At 43.9% G+C, this 16,896-nt stretch overlaps 1 protein-coding gene across 4 annotated transcripts; it reads right to left on the minus strand.

The window, feature by feature from the left end:
• Positions 1-6,038: 6,038 nt before the first annotated feature.
• myoz1b (myozenin 1b) lies at positions 6,039-16,058 on the minus strand. 4 transcript variants are annotated; one of them, XM_083904195.1, is made up of 7 exons: positions 15,898-16,057; positions 14,445-14,564; positions 13,960-14,046; positions 9,158-9,315; positions 9,004-9,067; positions 8,713-8,899; positions 6,039-6,617 (listed from the first exon to the last, which is right to left on the minus strand). In XM_083904195.1, the coding sequence occupies exons 3-7, from the start codon at positions 14,042-14,044 to the stop codon at positions 6,371-6,373; spliced, it is 741 nt and encodes a 246-aa protein (XP_083760321.1). In that variant the 5' UTR covers positions 14,045-14,046; positions 14,445-14,564; positions 15,898-16,057; the 3' UTR covers positions 6,039-6,370. The 4 variants fall into 4 exon arrangements, with proteins under 4 accessions (XP_083760321.1, XP_083760319.1, XP_083760320.1 ...); XM_083904193.1 differs by having other exon boundaries at positions 9,158-9,318; XM_083904194.1 differs by lacking the exon at positions 14,445-14,564 and having other exon boundaries at positions 15,898-16,058.
• Between the last annotated feature and the right edge of the window lie 838 nt (positions 16,059-16,896).

Consider the following 16,896-nt stretch of genomic DNA (forward strand, 5'->3'; position numbering starts at 1 on the left):
TGAGACACATCATGAAAGACAAATAATATGTCTGTTTTGTCTGTCAGAGAACTGATGAGTAAAAACAAACTGATTTAAGGAAAAAGTCAAATCTGCTGTCAGCTCTCTCTCTCTTTCTTTTGTGACTTGTGTGAAGAAATTCCTTAAGTTTAGGATCTTCACTACTTTGTCCAGCGCCATGTTAGTTTGTGAAACCAAGAGGTTTGAATGTGTGTAAGAGCTGGGAGACCTTCCACATGCAAATTAGGACTATTCTCTCATAGACCCTTCATACAAACTAACTTCTTCTTGCAACCAGTGGAGTCACCCCCTGATGGCCATTCAAGAGAATACAGGTTCCAGGCACTTCTGGTTTGGCATCACGTTTGTGCCAGTGGGGAAATCAGTGAGAGGACTCGCTCAGAGAGGGAGGCTGATGGAGTGAAGACTGAGGCTGTTTAGTAGACAAAGTACAATGTGGGTTGCACCTTTGAGCGGCCTGGGACGCAAACACAAGACATACATTACAAGAGTGGGGATCTCTAGATGGCTCAGTTTTAAATTAGATTGTGATTTTAAGGAAACAGCTTGATTATAAAATGATCATTAATGATTATTTACTTCAGCATGAGCGAGCAGTAGACTAATACAGACAGCTGAGATGTTTTGGTTTATTATTGTCTTCATTTCCGGCTATCAATTGGAACTGATTGATTCAAGCGCATCAAGTCATAATTCATTGATATAAAAGCTATAAAGCAGAGTATTTTGTCCCCCCAAAACTAAAAATGATGATAAAAGCAACTCAAATGTCATGACATTTCACCTCAGTTTAAAGGGTGTCTGTGTGTGTGTGTGTTTGGAAGTCGTATGCCCGTTCATCCGGTCACACAAAGATAAAACACAAGTCTCTTAACCTAACCTTTAGTTTAGATTAGGGGATGATACATTCTGATACCCACAGGGATTGAACGGGCTCAGGCACATACTGTCTATTTTTGGCCCTCAGTTATGGAAAAAAACAAAACACAGAGGGTAAAGGTTAGGGGTCACAGCAGGAGGTCAGGGCATGGATGGATGGAGGATGAGCAATTTGGATTTGTTGTAGTAATAATTATGTGTGCAGGTTGGGTTAAATACCTGTGAGCTTGTAAAGGCCCCAGGAAGAGTAGCAACTGTCATGATACAGTGGCTAATTAGGATATAAATAAACCAACTAACTTTAAAAGTACACATGATTAAAGGGATAGTTCAGGTTTCTGAAGTGTGCTTGTATGAGGTATTGACACATTATCAACACCGACTTCCCCAGGCATGCTGCCATTTCACTCGCTCTCACTGATAACATTGCTGCCAGCAGGGACGGAAGAAGCAACTGTTTTTTAGCAACTTAACAAAAGGCTCACTAAAAAAAATTATGCCCCTACTTAATTCTATGATATCTTAAGAATGTGTTTGCCACTTTGTCTTTTCTGCAAACCACTCACTCTCCTGCACCAAAGGACAAAGGAGCTGCTGGTCTAGTGCTGCCTTGTTTTGGTAAGTTTGTGTCACTTAGGTAAATCATGAGGCAGCAGTGGATGATCGATCCCTGTGTGCTATGATTTAAAAGAGCTGACTAACACAGTAATTTAGTTTTCTTAATGTCATGTAAACACATTAGTCCCACTAAAATCAAGCTAGTCTTAGTCGGACTAACATACCGGGATAATGCGATTCATAGTCCGATTACACCTGCATGTACGTATGTGCTTAGTCGGACTGGAGTCGGACTTGGCGTTCTGCTCACGCACCAATATTTCCTTCTTTGACCCAGAAGTAGAGGGAGACGACATAAACTGCAGTACTGTGGCCAGAAATCATACGGCCGACGTTGTCGTCCTTCCGTCATTCTCCATCTAATTTATATCACGATTAACATGTGCAGCAGATATGAAACGTACAGAACCAAAGCACGAGCCGTTCGCTGTTTGTTTTTCTGTGACGTAAAGGTCGACAGGAAACTCATTCAACACGCTCTAGCTTATTGAGAGAATCAGACATACATGACGAGTAAATCGATTTTTCTCTTCTGTACTTGTATACTCGGACTATGCGAGTTGTCCGATTGCCTGTCTTAGTCGAACTATGGCCTTAGCTCGATTAAACTGTGTATGTGAACATACTGAGTAAGCGTGTGCGTCTCAGGCTGGTTCACGGAGACACTTGAGCTTGGTGATGCCCTCAGTGAAGTCATACAGCCACACTTGAACCTGAACTATCCTTTTAAGGTCGCTGTAAACCAGTGTTTCCCAGTCGTGGTCCTCGGGGACCCACTGCCCTGCATGTTTTGATGTTGATTCAAATGAATGGGGTCATTATCAGGCTTTTGCAGGGGTTGATGAGGAGCTGACCAGTTAAATCAGGTGTGTTGGAGCAGGGAAACATCTAAAACATGCAGGACAGTGGGTCCCCGAGGACCAGGGTTGGGAGACACTGGTGTAAACCAACACAGTGTCCTCATAAGTAGCCAAAACAAAATGTGTGTCATTAGGCTCAAAGAGGAAATGGCTACTAGCATATTTTTTCCTTTGATTTCTAAAGTATGCGCACGCATGAGGCATGCACGCACGCAGCAGAAGGCGGCATGCTGCCGGTGACGCGCGGGCCCAGTGAGGGGGCCAAAGTCATCAATTACGCGGATTGAAACCGCAACGTTAAATCAATGGCGGCCCCCGGGAGCGATGACAGCCGAGCGCGAATCCGCCATGGTAAAAGGCTGCGGTCTCCTGGTCATCCATCAACAAGTCGACACTGACTATAGAGTCCACCAAAGCCCCTTGCCTGCACCAGACCGAAACAACGCAGCACACACACACATGGCCAGAAGTCCACGCCGCGCACAGCAGCGGCATGCACCTGACTGCATGGGTGTGTGCGTGCGTGTACAATTCCAAATAACACCTGTGACTGTGATGCAGCCGGGGATGAAGTGAAGTTGAGGCGAAGTGATGCTGCAGTTGCAGCACGCGAGGGGGGATGCGTGGAGTGGAATTACCGAGTCGGGAGGAGGAGGAGGAGGAGGAGGAGGACACCTGATTAAATAACACACTGACAAGACGAGAAGACAGAGCAGTGACGGCACGAGACCTGCTGCTGCTGCTGATGATGATGATGATGAGAGCCATGATGGTAGAGAGGATGACAATCATCGCGTGACTGAACACATCTGGAGAGAGTGTCACATCTGGCTGACACGTTGATGAGCCCCCACACCCACGCGCCACACAGCAGCCCACCCCCTGAACCACACACGCGTGCCACACAACCACCACCACCACCACCACCTGGACCCTTGTGGACGTGATGGCGGCGTGTACTAAAAAAGTAGTGTGTCGGTTGTTTTACTCACCCCGTGTGCCGTCCGTCCGTCCGTCTGTCACCGCCAGTCTCCGTCCACTCGCGTGTCCCACCGTGTGATTTAACGGCTGAGAGAGGGCGAGCCGTGGGCGCATGCAGCCCCCGCCAGCGCCATCCAGCGCTCCGGTCGCGGCACGCGGCTCTCGCGATACCGGGCCATCCTCCTCTCCTCCGGCAGCTCTGCGCGTGTGTGTGTGTGTGTGTGCGTGTGAGAGTGTGTGATGACGTAGCGTTTTTTCATCGAGCGGTTTGCTCGGCCCGATGGCGCCGCCTCCCGGGCACCGGGCGAAAGGAGGAGAGCGATGATGTTATTCCGTGGGTGACCACGTGGCCATAACCGTGTCAGCATGTACGCAGGACATTCACACCCACTAACAAATGAACTCAATGATCCACAGTCAGGTAACCTGCAGCCTGCGACTGTTACTCTAATACTGCTGTGTAATGCGCACTATATTTATATTATATTTATATCTAATATTACACATATCACATACAAATAAAAAGCATGTCAAATATTATACTTTTAAATATATATAAGGACAATCAGAGGTGAGTGCTGCTGCATTTGGGTCACAAAATATCACTAATAATTGTTTTCTTATGAAGAAGAAAAGCCACTGTCAATTTTAAATAGAAAAGACTATCAGAACATCCCATAGTTTAGAGCACAGGGTTCAAACTGGCTCTGTGTGTGTCTGAGGCACAGCTGCCAGCGAGGTAATAGAATATAATACCTATTATATGTGCTAGTAATATTTTGACCACATTAAATGAGGTGTATGTTTTTATTACAGTTGTCCGCGTTGTTATTTACTCCATTTTTGATTTATTCCTCTGCTTTTGATGTTGTCGCATGATATTATTTTGTGAATCATTCCTGATCAAAACAAAGCACTTTTACTTTGAAATTCTGTGAAATATCGTCACGGATATAATGAATTTGTGAACTATAACTAGGAACTAGGAATATTGTGTTGTAATTTTCTCCTCAAGACAGACGGGTCATTTGAGTTTGACACCCCCAAGAACCTCTCTTCCTCCCAGGACAAAGAATATTCTACATGTTTCATTGAATTTGGCAAACTCATTTTCACCACCGCGGTCTGAAGGTTACATGCAATACGTATATGCAAATGAGAAAAGGAATAGGAAACCATTAAAATCGTCCCTGACATCACATTCCCATCAGAAGTACTAAAAATGTTATGTTGACATGCTGAGGATACTTCTTCCGCCACAGCATGCGGTCGACATTTGTTTGATTGGTGTCATTGGAGACCTGCCAGCGCCAGTTTACAGCCTCAGCCTGAACACGCCGACTATTCATAGAACAAGTGAGAGGTCATGAGGACGGCTTTTTAAGTTTGGCAATAAGAGAGTGAAGAAAATGAGTCAAATAGATCTTTCAGGAACATGTGAAAACACACTTATTAACCTTGATTATTACTATTATTACTCTTCATGTCCTCGTTATCACTGCACTCTTAGAAATAAAGAGCTAAGTAGAACCATATAAGGTTCATTCGGCTTGTCCTCATAGGAGAACCCTTTTTTGACCTCCAGATAGAACCTTTTTTATAAATGTTCCACCTGGAACCCTTTTAAAATCCTTTATTCAGGAAAGGGGTTTTAAAGGGTTCTCTGGATCAATCGGGAGCTGTCATCCACATAAAAAAAACCTCTTTCTTCAGGAAAGGGTTTTTCAGAAGCAAATGGTTCCAGGTAGAACCTCAGCCCTTGTAGAAGAACCCTTTTGGAACCCTTATTTCTAAGAGTGTGGGCTCAAGATCCTTTAGGGAGTGTTCTCATCTAACTCCTAAAAGGTAAAAAAATCTAAAGTTAAATAACATTAGCTCCTGATAAAGCCATCACTTTGAAAAGTTGGTACTTTTAACCTTGATATTTTGACATATTTCAGTAGTTACTGACAACACTAACGATTGCTTTGTCCTCACATTGACAGGACAGTGAGTCAGCATGCAGCCCCAAACCCAGAAAGCTAAATTAAAGTACCAGCGCTTTTCTGACCGTGAGCTGTCAAAATGGCTGCCATGAAAAGGTTCCTGAAGATATGGTTAAAGAGGACAGTGCGATGTCATATTTCCCAAATAGAAATAATATAACATTTAGTTAACTTCTTCAACTCACTTCAGTTCTGTGAATTGCTTGTTTGGGCGTGTGGAAAGTGTAAATCCGGATCTATCATCCACATAAAGACATAAAACAGCCATAAAGAGACACAAAACGATCACAAAGACATGCAAATTAAACTACCTATAATATCTCTGAGTTGGTTTTGTGTCTATGTGAGCGCGTGTCTTTTATGGTCTGGATGCCTCTCACTTCAATTTTGTGAATTGCTTGTTTGGGGGTGTGGGAAGTCTAAATGCGGAGCTCCTTGCTTCACCGTTTTTCCGTCTACTTCGATGGATGGAGTTCGCTATAAGCACAAGGATTAGGTGTCAGCATGTGACTTAAGTGTAAAACTCTGGGAATTTGACAACAGGTGCACGCGAGGGAGATACTCTAACCCATGTCTCGTCTCTGTAACTCCATCCCCTACAGATGAACGCTCGGGGAAAAAAAGTGAACTACTTCTGATAAATATGCAATAATCCCTTACTTTAACACGTAATAATGATTCTTGATGAGAAGCAGTCTGTAAAGGGGGAACTTTATTGCATAAATACATAGTTGTTAAGAGTGCGGAGTGCTTTTCTGTTTCTGAACACACACACAGGCCTCACATTAACTCACAGTGTGCAAAATCGTATGATTTCTTTTCCATGCAGCTAAAGTACATTTTGACCACTGAAGGAGCTTAAGCCATTGTATCAGTGCTTGTGTTGTCAGTGTGTGTGTGTGGTATAAATGAGAGTCCGCCTGATTCTCTCATTATACACACACATATGAGGGTATATGTTCTTTTTTTATTTTATCGTGTGTTTCAGGCTACAAGTGTCGTAAGCATGTCTCTGTCCGCGTGCGTTCACAGGTCGTCCGTCTCGCCGTCGAAGGCCATGTTGTCCACTTCCATGTCCGCGTCCAGGTGGATGTGTGAGTTGTCCTCGCTGCAGATCCAGCCGATGGGCGTGCGGTTGAACGAGGGGCGTGAGCGGATGTCGGCCTGCAGAGTGGGCAGTGGCTCCGGCTCCTCGGTGGCAACGTTGATCTCTGGCATCTCGAAGGTCAGCATCTTGGACGCCTTGTCATAGCCGCCATATGGCAGCGCCATCCTGCGAAGGACGAAAGGGGAGAAAAAAATGAAAACAGGAAGCGGACAGACAAGGTAGCGTCACGACGCATTTCTATGGTGCTGTGCACATATGATACGCCAACACACTGCGTTTAAGATGCATTATGTAATAAATCTAAAGCAACTGGCCATAAAATCCTCCTAATATGTCACAGAGACTCAGGAATAATGTTCATATGACAAACTGAACTCACCAACAACAACAGTTCAGCCAAAATATTTGCATTAAAAAAAATATTTTGCAGACTGCAAATCTTGTTTATGTTTTGAAATCATGTTTTGGCATGTGGCGCCACCTACCGCCGTCTACCCGTCATTGCAGTCAGTAGAGTCTCAGCTGCCGAGCAACCACGGGTTGCCAGTTACGTCAGAAAATGAAACCTAAAAAGACCTCTGTATTTTGAATTTGAATGTAGTAACTGTTTTTGGCCACATTCTTACATATGGCACATTTAATATTCAAATCCTCATGTTTTAAAAAAAAAAAGCTAAGTCTAAAATGCCACTGTTTGCTGAAATATTAATGTTAATTTCTCACATAAAACATTGGTGGGTGTAAGGGACTAAATGCCAAAACAAGAGATATGAGTGAACCCCATACACCAACGAATAGACAAAAAATGACCAAAAAAACGAAATATTATGTTCACAAAATCTCCAAAAATCTCCAAAAACAAGATGTTTTCTATAGAAACACATAGTGTCGTGTCCACAGAGTATGTAAATTAAGCCCAAACTGCTGCAAAACACCCACAAAGAGGCGTACAGTGATCACAAAGAAACATTCATTCATCACAAAGAGATACGCCAGGTCCTCAACGAGCACACGCATTTACCACAAGGGTGTTCAGAGTTACCACAACATGATACACATTTACCACAAAGAAATTAAGAAATGAGCCCAAAGAGACGCTCAATGACCACCAGGAGACCCTAATTTACTACAAAGTGATTTATGTCAGCATAGTGCACGCATAAACCACAAACAGGTGCAAAAACAACCACAGGGAGACACAAAATGGCCACAGAGTCACACGTTGACTTCACAATGTCCACAAAGAGACCGAAAATGACCACAAGGAGACATAAATCATCCGCATAAAGACATAAAACAGCCATAAAGGGACACAAAACGATCACAAAGACATGCAAATTGACTACCTATAATATCTCTGAGTTGGTTTTGTGTCTATGTGAGCGTGTGTCTTTTATGGTCTGGATGTCTCCCTCCTGTGTGGAGGTGGGAGGCCTCTTTTCACATATTTGTGCCCAGGGACTTGTTTTCTCATAATCCGTCCCCTGCGGCTGGTTGTTTATTGCTTTTCAGAAACCATTAGTAATTACAAAGGGTCCAGCGATGCTTCACCAGGTTCCACAACAGTCATCAACAACATTAAAACGGACGGCGGATTAAAGACGAGCGCCGGAATCAAATTATAGTGCGTTTGTGTGTGAGTGTGAGCGACGCCGTCCGCGATGCTGCCGAGTAAAAGCCACAGAAACAGCGGGACGCTGCTTTCAGTGCTGATGACACAGCAAACTGCCGGTTGCCATAGAGATGTGGGCACGACGGGAGCCACTGAGACTGATGCTGCACTTATTACGACTTTTATATCCAACAGCATTTCTTTTTTTAAAACATCCTGATTGAAAAGGCAGAGAATGATGAGGGGAGATCACTTTAGTGTGTGAATAAAAGAAAAACATGCATAATGTGCAGAATATACAGTATCTACTGTATTTTGTTTGGCACCTTTTAAAAAGAATACACTACAGATACAAACGGATAAAAAACAACCGCTGCACAATTTCAGAAGGACGTTCGCGGGTTTTTTTTTTTCTCATTTGTTCCCACAAAGGACCGGAAATAAACCTTTGGATAAACAACTATCTCACCTACGCATGTGGTCCTTCACTGTGCGTGTTACGTGGCCGATGATTGTGTCTTATAGACGAGGGAAGACGTCATTAAGAACTCGCCCTTTCTGTGCTGGTCCTCTGTCTGCAATCATTTTCCAGCTAAACTCACCCAATTATGTGTGTTTGTGTGTGTGTGTGTGTGTGTGTGTGTGTACCTGTTGAAGCTCTTAAAGTGGGGCAGTTCTGGGTGGATCTGGATGGGTCCCGGCATGACGCCCTTCATCGTCACTGTCAGCTCCTCGTTGCCCTTCATGGCCCGTTCCCATGGTGATATGTAGGTCCGTACATACTGCTTCCTCTTCCTCTCCTTATCCGCCTCCTCGTCCACTTCCACCTTCACCTCTGAGACGTCCAAGAAGAAGCAAGGTGCAAGTGAAAATGATGAAAAGAAAATAAGTAATGAAGATTTGGACATGATGGATATGGTGTTGCTTCTGTGAGCCGACCTTCTTTTGGGAGCTCAGGCTTTGGTGGAACAGGGGGAGGGGACATCAGCAGGTTCTGAAGGTTCTGGCAGTCAGACAAGACAGGGAGATGATCAATAACCACACACACACACACACAACATACTCACACACAAACACACACACGAGCACGCACAGTGGTCACGATGAACTTCTCGACCCTCTGCTGCCTCATCTTGAACATCTTGGAGCCCTTGTTCTTGAGCAGGGAGAGCTCCTCCAGCATCAGGTCCTTGGGCGTCTTGATCTTGGTGCCCAAGTCGAACTCTGGGGTCTCACTGTCTGACTCTTCGTCTGCTAGGAAGAAAGAAAAGGAGGAGGAAGAGGAGGTCAAGGTGAAGGGACTGGATATGGAAGCAACGATATAGTTTGAAGAGAAAATCAGACAGAAGGGAAAGGGTTGTAGTTGATCACGTATGCTTGGAAAGGATAAATGCGAAAAGGCTCTCACTCAGTGGACTCAAAAATGTTAAAAAGCCTGGACAGAAACATTATTGCCGTAACCATGGCCTCAACTCAACAGGAAGTCGGCCTTTAGCGTCCATTTTGGTGATTTGCACCTTACGTAAATGAGCGAACTCGCCTAAGTGCGTTTGTCATACCATAAAAAAGAAAACGCGCCAATGTGTACTGGACACATCAAGGGCGAGAAGTTGTCGAGAGGTTTTGCGGATTCAAAAGGATGTGGCCACGGCAACCAGCAGCGTTTCAGCAGGACAGGAAATGCCCTATAACCCATATAAAGAGACTGAACACGTCTAGGGACACAAACTTGACCCAACAGGAAGTCAGCCGTTTTGAAATTTAGCGTCCATTTTGGCGATTTGCACCCTACATAAATGAGCGAACCCGCCCTGAGTGCGTTTGTCGTACCGTCATAATAAAGAAAACGCGCCAATGTGTACTGGACACGTCAAAGGTGAGAAGTTGTCGAGAGGTTTTGCGTATTCAAAAGGACGTGGCAGGAAGTGCCCTATAACTTTGCCACGCATTGACCGATTGCCTCGAAGCGTGACACAAGAGACTGAACACGTCTACGGACACAAACTTGACCCAACAGGAAGTCGGCTGTTTTAAATTTAGCTGCCTTTTCGCCACAAAACAGGAAGTGGCCGATAACTTTGCCATACATTGACCGATTGCCTCCAGACATTGTACATGACACAACAGACCGACCCTGAACACTAATATATTATCATTACTATTCTGTGGCTCTGCAGTCATGCAAGTCTTTGAGGTCAGGGAGCTGCTGCACTCCCCGACTTGCGTGTAGGACACTTGTGTGAGGACGCGAGGGCTCTATCATGACTTTGCACAGTCCTACACTCTTTGAAATAAAAGTGCTAAGTAGAACCATATATGTTTCTTCGGCGTGTCCTCATAGGAGAACCCTTTTTGGCATCAGGTAGAACCTATTTATAAAGGTTCCACTTGGAACCCTTTTGGAGGGTTCCACCAAGAACCCTTTCAAAACCCTTTATTCAGGAAAGGGTTTTTAAAGGGTTCTCTGGATCAAAATGGTTCTTACTCGAACCATTAGAGTTACTGAGAACCCTTGAAAAACCCTTTCTTCGGGGAAGGGTTTTTCAGAAGCAAATGGTTCCAGGTAGAACCTTAGCCCTTGTAGAAGGACCCTTTTGGAACCCTTATTTCTAAGAGTGTAGTCATGAAAATGACTGACACTGCTTAGCTGTTTCTATGCAAAGTATTAAACCTAGTCTAACATGTCTAAACCGCAGTAGTTGTTTCCTGTATCTAAAACACAAAGTGTAAAAACATTAGTTACATGTTGTTTGAGTTAATGGCAAAGTAAGTTTCAATTCGAATTGACTCATCTCGCTCTCCTAGAACAACACCACTCTCATGTCTGAACTATTCTAAATCCGTATATTTGTTAAGAGATTGTGGAGTATCCGCTGCACTTGCGCGACTAAAATAAACCTGGCTCGTGATTTTTCACTCTTCAGACGAACAGTCTCTCTGAGTGTTCCACTGCGATTAAGATTCAGAGGATTGCGCAGGCTTGGCCGAGGTACAACTGTATACACTCGCCGAGCTGCGCTCACTCAATCCATTTGGCAAATTAAAAGGTGTGTTTAGCTTCAAATGAATGCCCGATATTGAATCAGGGATGTGACTGTAAAGGACATGCGTTTATCCTCTGGCCTCTATACCATATACTTGCTGCGATGAATTACTGCAAATTCAAGTGTGTGTGCGCAGGTGTGCGAAAACCAGAGGAATTGCTGCTGTTGCTAGGTCAAAGCGATATACTGTAGAGGAAAAAGGGGGCACCAGGGAACATCACAACAGGTTTTGGCGTGGTTGAGCTCTTTATGGAGGGAAATCCTCATAACATGCTCTTTCTCTTTCGCCCTCACACATACTCACTCTCTCTATCACCCTTCCTGCTTCTTTGCAGTGATGGAGAGATCTGATGGATTTTACTGCTCCACAGAGTTCCTCATAAAACACTCTCATCCACCACATATACTCTGATATCACTCATAACACTGGGAGTCCAGCCATAAAGCACACACACACACACACACACACACACACACACACACACACACACACACACACACACACACACGCACACCATATCTATAGAGCAGGGAGTTGGCATTGCAATGCTGCAGAGAGCTGTTAGCAGTACCTCGTAAATCAGGCTTGTGCAAGTGGGTGTGTATTAAGTGTGTGAGAGAGAACGAGAAAAAGAGAGAGAGAGAGAGAAAGAAAGAGAGAGGGAATAATCGAAGCTGCTGAGCAGAGAGAACTCTCCCATGGGGATATTGATTAGAGTGTTAATTCAGAAGAATGTGAAACTGGAGCTCGCTCGCTGCTGACTAGGGAGGAAATTGGACAGAGGTAGGACAGGACGAGGCACGACTGTGAGAGCGACACAGTGGCAGGAAGTGATGGAGAGATGCGTTAGAGGGGGGAAAATAAGGGATGGAAAAGATAAGCGACAGACAACGAGGAAAAGCAGGTATTTGACTGACAGATATAGTGTTAGGATGTGCTATAACTGTGGCAGCATACCAGCACCATGGAGCCATGAAGCTGGAGAAATCAGCGGGATTCATCCTCACACCTGTCACTATAAGTGGAAAACTCATAAAGACACTTCACTTAAAGGGACACTGTGTAGTATTTATGGGTTTATATGACCCAATATCCACTTTGTTATACATATTATGTGCTCCTGCATCGTCTAGTCGCTGTATAATATTCTTTGTTTCATTTTCGTAGTGTTTCAAAAAGTCATGTAAAATAACATGGTCGCGGACCGCGGTTGCATAGCCACTGTTAGCAGCGAGACGCCATGTTTCTACCGGAGCCTGTAAGGACAAACGCGAGGAGAACAAATCAAGCGTCTCTTTACTTGTAGCGGAAGTCCTGCCTCCACTCTCGCCGCTTCGTCTGCTACGGCCGCGGTAGCTCGCCCTCTCCCTCGCCTCACGAACCTCATCTGCTGACACGGAGAAAGACGACGAGGACGACATTTGACCGGCTGCGGACACCGTAGCGCTCAGGGAAGGGAGGGGGTGAGCAGAGGAGCAGTTCTTTGTTCTCTCTCTCTCCTCTAGATGGCACTATAAACTACTTACTTCACCTTTAAGTAAAAGTAGTGCTGTGTTATGAGTGTTGTGATATGACTCCACACTCAAAATCTCACACTTATCTGTCGTCATCATATTGTTATAATTAAAAAGCATAATTTTTTTCACTTTAATTAATGCACTGCCACATTTTGAGGTGAGATACGCGTACATGCATTTATTGATTTTCTGTTACACTAAATGTTAAAACATCAGTTTAAGTAGTTTTAAGTTTATGCAAGTTAAAGGTGCCATATGTAAGAATGTGGCCAAAAACGGTTACTACATTCAAATTCAAAATACAGAGGTCTTTTAGGTTTCGTTTTCTGACGTAACTGGCAACCCGTGGTTGCTCGGCAGATGAGACTCTACTGACTGCAATGATTGGTAGACGGCGGTAGGTGGCGCCACATGCCAAAACATGATTTCAAAACATAAACAAGATTTGCAGTCTGCAAAAGATTTTTTTTAATGCAAATATTTTGTCTGTACTGTTGTTGTTGGTGAGTTCAGTTTGTTATATGAACATTATTCCTGAGTCTCTGTGAAATATCGGGAGGATTTTATGGCCAGTTACTTTAGATTAATTACAAAATGCATCTTTAAATGTACAATAGCGTTGCAATACATACAGTAAAAGGCATCATTCTTCCCAACTATATTCCAAATGCAGTATACATTCATATTTTAACACTTTCTGCTATTATATTAATTTTTGGAAACATTGGGATTTCCACTAAATAACTTTAGTGTGAGTGTGAGTTTGAACAGATGGAGCCACTGTTGGGTCTGGCACGGTGGCGTGTATTTTCAGTTTGTTGTGGGTCTTTTCCCAAAGTAAGTCTCTGGTGCACAGGCAGTGATTTTTTATTTATTTTATTTTTTTGGAAAAGAAATAAAAGGATCTATATACAGCAATGCCACAAAGAGAGGAGGAACAGTAAAGCGACAGACACTGTAAGTAGATATGCAGCACAGCAATAACAAACACACGCTCGAATCACTTTAATTTGTCGGTTTCATATCGATATGGAAACCATTTGCCGCCCCCTTTTTTGATAGTCGTGTTGATTTCAGCCACAGATTACGCATCGCCTGCATTTGAATGGTCACAGATCTGTGGCTGCACATCCCTGAAGGGGATGCTACAGTAGATATTGGAATTTTGAGTGTGTGAGACCACATAAGACCTTGAGTCAGTTTACAGACGCAGATTGTGTTGATAGCAGACACCAGAGAGCAAACCTTATAATCACATAATGACATTTAGTGGGTCTGTAAAGAGGGATATTTTAGGTATGAGGATAGAGTGTGTGTGTGTGTGTGTGTTTACCATTCTGGCTGATGTTGGACAGGTCAGTGATGATCTTGTTGCTCTTCTTCCTCTTGTTGGAAGGCGCTGGCGTTGTGAAAGACATGGCTGCAGGACAAAAATAACGCACTGGTTCATTACTGCTTCATATACCAAGTGTTCATGTCTGAGAAAATGTCATCTTAAAATGTGCCGTTAACAAAACACAGGAGTGTAACAGTAGTTAAGTTAAGTTAATCTTCTGTTTACTTACAACAACACTGCTTTCTAAAAAAAATGTATGACCAGAATCATCCCCTAAAAGTATTCTAACCCACTCAACTATGATATTGTTCTGTCTGTAGGGGGCGTTACATCAGATAACACTTTAATTTTGGTATTGTTGGAGTGCAGCGTCTTGTACCCCCCCCCCCCCGTGACCAAAGGAAATCTATTAATGCAGGTTTGAAAATTGAGCAGACAAGTACATAATAAATCAGCGGTGGACACTTTATAATAGATCGTACGTTAATCTTTGGGGTTTTTGTTTTTTTCCTCGATCCATGCAGCTGCTGTCCTGAGATCCACAGGGAGGCTATTAAAATGTTGGGGGTCCAGAAGTCAGCTTCACTCCGTGATGCCTTGTTCTTTAAAAAAATGGCTCAATAAATACGGTGTGCGTTCTCAAAGACAGACGGTGACACCATACGCATTTATAACGATCAAACAAACAGACTTTTAAAATGCTCACATAGGAGTTTAATCACCTAGTAAAACATATTGCAGGAAGGTGCTTAACCAAATTAGCAAAACGAATATGATGCAACAAAGGTGTGAAAACTATCATCAATATTCAAGACGCAGGTAAAGATAGTTTTCTAAAATATCCATGTATGAAAAAAACAGAAGTCACTCCCTGATTACGTTAAACACACCTTTTTAGCTCGTATTGGAAGCTTTTCATCCATCTGGACTAAGCACTCAGATGGTAATATGTTGCTGTCTATTGCACAGGTCTGAAACACTTATATAAGGCTTGTAGAGGTACGTTGCAGAACAAGAGGAAAAGTTGAACTTGTCTATAGGGAGAGAGTGAATGTAAGTGCTTTTCATGTGCTGTAATTCAAGCTCATTTCCTCGCTGGGGATTCAGGCCTGTGTGAGCTATTTTTAAGATTCCCATGTTCTATACCTCTGCAGCGAGGACGGGATGCATAAAGGAACACACAGTGGGAGACTCAAGTAGCTTTTCTCTGTGGCTGGAGATTACAGGTGATTGTGGGTAAAGCGAGATGGAAGGATAAATGGCTGAGCTGATGGCAAATCCAGGAGCCGTGTATAATATGTGAGGGTCTTGGTCCAGGGTCCTGTTACTGCCTCTCTGGGTGAAGAGGCGTTCCTGTTCCCCTCACGACTGGCCTGTTTTAGCTCCAGATAAATCTCGGAGGGGACAGCTGGACAGGAAGGCCATCAGTCAGCGCATTCTCACACAACACACACACACATACATCCATGCAACCACGTCGACTAAAAACTCCACCTCAGAGGGACACATTCCTCACCCACCACAGAGCTAGGTGAGAAGTTGGGGAAGACAACCAGAGTTGTCCACCACCTGGTTCTCAGGGTTCAGACTGATTGATTGATTTACCGATCCACAACAGAGCTCTTAAAGTGTGAACCCTATAATGTGAATTTAAAAGGCTTTTGTGAGCAATTACCGTGACCTCAAAACACAACAAAACAGCACCTGCTTCTGATTCTGCCTCGTTCATTAATTCATCTTTTGCAGCGGCCTCCACAGGCCACATACGGGAGTTTCACTCTGCAGCCACGGGAATCAAATGACTGTAACTGACTCCTACAGAGCAATCAGAATTATTTGAACAACTCACTGACCGCCGATGTGAGATAATCCACAAACACTCAAGGCATCTCCGAGGGAGATTTCCCCGAGTATTGTCGCAGCACCTTTTCCTACCTAAGACCCACAGGTATCCACAGGAAGTCACAGGTCCAAGAAGATCCCAGAAAGGATGAGTTTTGCACGGAGAGGAATCTAGAATCCCAGGTAGATTGGTGTCACGCGGGGGTTTTATTGTACTGCCTGCTCTCCTCTTCGCCACAGAGAGAGTGAAACCCTATCAGCAGGGCTGCTGCAGTGCTATGGAGCAGGCCTGGGGGGTGGGGTGGGGTGGGGTGGGGGGGTGTAAGAGGGGTGGTGAGGTGAGGTGAAATGAGTAGGGGTTAAAGTTGGAGGTGGGTGGGGTGTGTGAAGTAGGGTGAGTGATGATCATAACAAACAAATCCATTAGCTTTACCTGTTCAGAAATATCACACAAAGAGCATTCAAAAATGTGATAGATATACGTTTTAACCTTTAGATGCACCTTCAAATAAGCAAATTAACATAAACTTGAAACATAAATAAACATGGTATATGGTATTTTTATTTGTTTAATGTTTTAAACCAGTCCTTTCTATACGTATAAAATATTCGTGGATTTTTTTCTTTTCTTTTAAATTAACCCTTCAATTTTTGTCATGATGCATAATTTTAAAATTAATTATTTCTAATATACTTCATGCAAATTGGATTATTTTTGGTTTGATTATTGCAGCCAGGCTTATTATGTGAAATAACAGTTGCATAGCCACTGTTAGCAGCGAGACGCCATGTTTCTACCGGAGCCTGTAAGGACAAACGCGAGGAGAACAAATCAAGCGTCTCTTTACTTGTAGCGGAAGTCCTGCCTCCACTCTCGCCGCTTCGTCTGCTACGGCCGCGGTAGCTCGCCCTCTCCCTCGCCTCACGAACCTCATCTGCTGACACGGAGAAAGACGACGAGGACGACATTTGACCGGCTGCGGACACCGTAGCGCTCAGGGAAGGGAGGGGGTGAGCAGAGGAGCAGTTCTTTGTTCTCTCTCTCTCCTCTAGATGGCACTATAAACTACTTACTTCACCTTTAAGTAAAAG

Source organism: Microchirus variegatus, assembly GCF_963457635.1.
Source record: "Microchirus variegatus genome assembly, chromosome: 17".
In the NCBI taxonomy this organism is placed as follows: domain Eukaryota; kingdom Metazoa; phylum Chordata; class Actinopteri; order Pleuronectiformes; family Soleidae; genus Microchirus; species Microchirus variegatus.